This window comes from Lepidochelys kempii, chromosome 13 (assembly GCF_965140285.1).
Source record: "Lepidochelys kempii isolate rLepKem1 chromosome 13, rLepKem1.hap1, whole genome shotgun sequence".
Classification (NCBI taxonomy): Eukaryota; Metazoa; Chordata; order Testudines; family Cheloniidae; genus Lepidochelys; species Lepidochelys kempii.
In genome coordinates, this window is record NC_136392.1 from 41,166,496 (window position 1) to 41,171,869 (window position 5,374).

General features: G+C 39.6%; 1 gene segment (V, D, J or C); it reads right to left on the minus strand.

Annotated features, from left to right (window-relative positions):
• Nucleotides 1-514: 514 nt before the first annotated feature.
• On the minus strand, nt 515-4,965 carry LOC140896675 (T cell receptor delta constant-like). The segment is given in 4 exon segments: nt 515-630; nt 1,061-1,129; nt 2,408-2,686; nt 4,836-4,965. Coding segments are annotated over 4 exon segments (594 nt in total).
• Nucleotides 4,966-5,374: the final 409 nt, after the last annotated feature.

A 5,374-nucleotide genomic window follows, 5' to 3' on the forward strand; every position in this document is an offset into this window, starting at 1 on the left:
ATCTCCTCTCCGCTCATAAAATAGGCCCTCCATTCCCCTGATCAGCCTAGGAATCTCTCTGCAACCTGTTGCAGTCTGAATGCAGAGAGATTAATTCTGAGGTTTTCCAGGGAACCTAAAACCGCTTTCAAATTTCCATCTTAAGGGCCAGATTTTTAAAGGTATTTTGCCACATGAGGATGAAAATAGGTGCTTTTTGGGACTTCCAAAAACACGCTGGGGGTTAGGCACCTACTCCTTTTGAAAAACCTGTTAGGTGCATATGTGCATAAAAGCCTCTAAAATACGGCTTTTTGTATCTTGCCTAAATTAATGTAGGGAATACCTGGACTTGAACCCAGCTCTCTAAAACCTAAAATCAGTGATTGAACCTTAAGGCCTTGTCTCTTCATTTGTAAAAGAGGATGGGAGGGTGGACAATGGAGTCTGAACAACCTTTTCCCCCTGTGTGTAATGCACACCTCTTTGGAGGACATAAAAAGGCCCTAAACCCCACTGACCCTCAGTTCTTACCTCAGAAATAAAGGTATCTAGTGACCAGGAGCATATTCAAGGCAATGCTTTTCGTTAGCAACACCCTCAAGCCCAGCACAGTGATAGACAGCGCATTCATTTTCTCCATATCTTCATCTGCAAAAGTGCAAGAGAGATTGTGGCTTTGAAGTGGCAATTTGATATCAGCACAAAAACAATGTGGTAAACAAACCGATACAGTTTTGCAGGTGTAGAAACAGTGCAGAATGTGCACTGGAAATCAGACTCTAGGATAACAGATGTTCAGAGCAGATGGCAAAGGACAATTTTTTACATAGTTCAGATCACTATTAGTTTTCAGTGAGTCAAGCCACATGTCGGGCCAGATTCTCAACTGGAATAGAAGCCAATGGAAGCTACACACATTTATATCATTTGAAGATCTGGTCTGTTGGCTTGATTCACCACTGAAATACAAGTTGCCGTTGGTGTAATTCCACTGAAATCAATGGGGTTACAATGATATAAAACTGGAATAACTCAGCAGTGAATCAAGCCCTAAAATTCCACTTATTTTCAAACTAACCTTGGGGGCTAGGAGTTGATGTTCTGCAGATCTCAATTGAGCTTGTGGTAGGTCCAGGAGTTGTTAAAGCTGAAGAGAAAGAAAATGAAACACAAGTGATGAACACACACCTTCCATGATGAACAAAGGAAATGTCTGAGATTTTTGATTCAGTTAAGTTTCTGGACCGAGATCCAGTTTCTTAGCCCATGTAAATAGGTGCAGCACTTTTGACTTAGTGGAGCCACTCCAGTTTACATCAGCTGGGGCTGAGGCCCTGAAAGATTATCTCCCAGCTTGTATCTATTTCACTTATTTAAAAGAATATTAAGGGGTGATGTGCTCTGACTCTAAAAGTACCTACACAGGGAGAAGATTTCTGGCATAGAAGACAAAAACAGAAGAAAATATAGGGTAAATTTTTCACAGGTCTTTAAGGATACTTAGCTACCTTGCAACTAGACACCTAGAGGGATTTTCGAAAGTGGATGTCAGTAGAAATTAAGAATCTAGGTGCATTTGAAAATTCTGCTGGGTGCATCTGTAAATGGCTAAATACCTTTTAAAAACTGTCCCTATTTGATTTAGGAGCCTAAGTCCCATTTTCAAAAGAGATATAGACATTTGGAAGCCGAAGTTTCATTGAACGTCAATGGAGTTTAGGGTTTAAAAGTCCAGATTTGAAAGGTAAGCAACTAAAGATGGAGGTAGACAGAGAGTGGTATTAAAGGTCATAAACAGGTTAAGAGCCTAAGTCCCATTGGCTTTCAATGGGATTCAGGCATCTAACCTATTAGGTGCTGTTGCAAAATCCCACTAGAGACCAATCTTTATCTTTAGACACAGTAATACCTTTGCGAATCGGGCCCTTAGGTACTTTTGAAAAGCTTTCTCCAAGTCAATAATATCAAACTGGAAATAGTACGCAACTCCTCTACAGTGTGGGTAATTAAACTGTGGGTATTACCAAGGGAGGTGATAAACTCATCATCACATGGAGTCTCAGATTTTCAAAGACGATTAGGGGATGAGAGCAGCTAATTTGCAAATCCCTTATGCAGGTAAAAAAATCTAAATTGGACACAGAAAATTGAGAATCGACGTCTGCCCACAAGTGCTAACCAACAGAATAGGGAAGACTCATTCCCTCCAGTGCAGGAACTGCGGCACAGACTTCTCTGGCCTGGGTTATGCAGGAACTCAAGTAAGATGATCATAATGCTCCCTTCTGGTCTTAAAAGCCTATCCTTAGCTGTTGAAAATCAGTGTCACTTCAACGAAACAACAGTGGTTTATGCAAGCTGAGGATCTCAGCCAGTGTTAAAGAATTTACTAGGGGTCATTCTTCTCTGATCCATAACACCATACCTGGCAGTCTCTCTGCAGCAAGAATTTTATTAAACTTTTTGTTGTGGTGTTGTACTGAGCAATGCACATCTTGGTTCGATGTAATGTTGACAACCTTTATGGCATGGTATTTTCTGGATGAGAGGACAGGCTCAATGGTTTCATAGAGAACGGGGCTGTCAGTATTCATGGACATCTTCAGTTCGGGTGGGTAGAAATCTCTTGCTAAACAAGCTGTTGAGCCACTGGAGTCTTCATATTTCAAAATCACGAGAGAAGGCTGAGAAGGTGTTGGGTTATCTGAAAGGAGGAATTGATCATGTTGTCATGCATGGCAGGGCAAAAGGTCAACTCTGAAGTGTCATTGTTCTCATGAAAAGAAATCACACAGAACATTTTACAGTTAGGTGCTGAGGTTAAGGATAGGGCCGAGATCTTTTAAATTGATTTGTAATTTGGTGGGCTTCAGTTTTTGGCTCCCCAATTTAGGACACCTTAAGGAGGCCTCATTCAAAATATATTCACCATCCACCCTCTGAAAATTAGTCCCACTTATGGGGTCCCAAGTTGGGCACCCAAAATTACGAGTCACTTTCAAGAATGAAGGCCTAAAACTCCAAATTTAATGTCTGCAGCATCTTCATATATACATGCAGAGTTGGTAACTGAATTTCTACTTCAGCGTTTTCAAGTTCAGTTCTCTGATTTCATGAACAAATTCAAAGGTGAAAAAAGAAAATGTGTTTCTTTCTATTTAAAACTCTACCTTCTTTGCATCACTCCAGCAACCCAAAGCAGCCACAAGCCCAACTTAATTAATTTAAGATGGCTTTATGTTGTGGCAGAGCATAAAACAGCTTGAGCTGTTGGGGGGGTATATCAATTTGGCAGGAAACCTCTTTTGAACAAAAGCACATCTTTGTTCTATGATCATCTGTATAACAGATATCTTTTCTGTGCTGCAGATCTCTGAGGCATGAAGGGGTCCAAGTTCTGCCTTTATTTATGCAGGTGCAAATCTATTGAATTTAATGTGGTAATGTGCATGTAACTGTGGGTGGAATTTGACCCTTTAATAGCACAACACCCAAAAGTGAAGTTGCTAGGCATTCCATTTTTATTACAGAGCTCAGATGATGTATCTTCTTATATGGAAGTAGTATCTAAGCACCTTAGATATATTCATAAATTGGACTCTGACCTAACTCAAGTTAAAGTAAAAGAATCCCATTTTGTGAAAATAGACCTGTGAATTAATGAACTTTTAGCATCATTTTACAGATTGGAAACTGAGGAACAGAGGGATGAAGTCACTTCACCAAACCACTCAGCAAGTCAATGTCAGAGGAAGTTTTAGAACCAAGATTGCCTTAGTCCCAGACCAGCCTCTCTTGTGCTTTCTTTTCCCATCTGTAAAATGGGGGTAATGGCCATTCCTTTTTCCTACAGCTTTGTCTAGTCTATAGCACAAGTCCCATTGGTTGGGCTGGGATCTTGATTGTTGACACTGGATGGAAGAAGAAGAAGTAGACGTGTGTACTGCATGGCTAAGCAAAAACTAAGGGAGGAAGTGATAACTCTTTGAAAACAGACAAAGGGACTTCCCAACATGGGTGGGAATAAGAAAAATGTTCAGGATTTTTCTAGGAATCTAGTGAGAGGAAACTTGGATAAATTAAGAAAATATTTTTTGTCTGGGTAATTAACTATAATGCTCACACGGAGAACAAAGAGACTATGGAATATGCTCCCTAGGAAAGTGGTAATTATATCAATTTATATTAGAAAACAAAAGTACCTGCTATACGATTTTTCTGTGCTACAGATTAGAGATGTCAAACCATCACCCACACTGGAAGAGAGTTTTGCATTTTGTCACGGGATATAAATATGAGACAGCAATGTGACAGCAATAATTCCAGATAATGTGCAGGCAAAGAATGAGCCCAGCAAAGAATGAACTGACACAAAACTAAACTTCTCATCTTAACTCCAATCATATCTTCAAGTTCTAATCATAATGGACCAAATCCTCAGGTACTATAAAGCCACAGTGTTCCATTGACCTCTATGGAGCTATGCCAGTTTACATTAGCTGGGGACCTGGCCCACGAATGCAAATGGTGCTACAGATGATTCACGCCCTCTGGGGATCTGGCCCACTGACTCCAATGGATCTACAGCCAGTTTACACCAGTGAAGTGTCTGGCTGCAGTAACTTAGTGAAAGAATGCTGGTTCAAACCTGCGGAGGATTTGGATCCATTTTACTAAAACATAGTTCCCCAGACACACAGTTATTTGTAATCATGTAAAGATGGCTTCATAAAACAGGAATGTATAATATTTATATTTTAAAAATTAATACATTGTGATTTTTCAGATTCTAATAACATATAGAGTATAAGAATTCTCTTTCCATGTTTAAATGGTTTACTTCAAGAACTTACTTGGATCTACTGTGACTTTTGTCCCAGGAGAGTCAAACTCCACAGTGATACACTTCTTTACAAAGTTGTCGTCTCTCTCTATGGCTGTGGCAGGGTATGAAGGGAGGTGACTTCTCAAAACTCCGTTCATTCCAATTTAAATCAGTTTGCTGCAGCAGGAAGGATCAATTTTATTGAGCAAAATAAAGTATGCTCCTAAAAATCTATGCAAATATCTTTACATCTCCTTATTGAGTATAGTAAGCCATTGAATTGTCAGACCAAGCAAAGGAGAGCACAAGATAAATATTAATCTTGTTAATTAACTAGTCCAGTCCTTTCACATACACATTCACCACCCTCCTAGGAAAAGTGACTGTTCTTCCCTTCCATGTCTTGTATTACTGCCTTTACCCATCCCAAAACAAAATATCTGAGGGGAGATTCTCTTAAAAAGTTAGTTGAGTCATTCCTTCCGTTTGAATTTTTCAAATTAACCATAAAAAGCCATGTGCTTTCTGCCTCTTACCAAGGCCACAGTATATTCATTTCGAAGATAT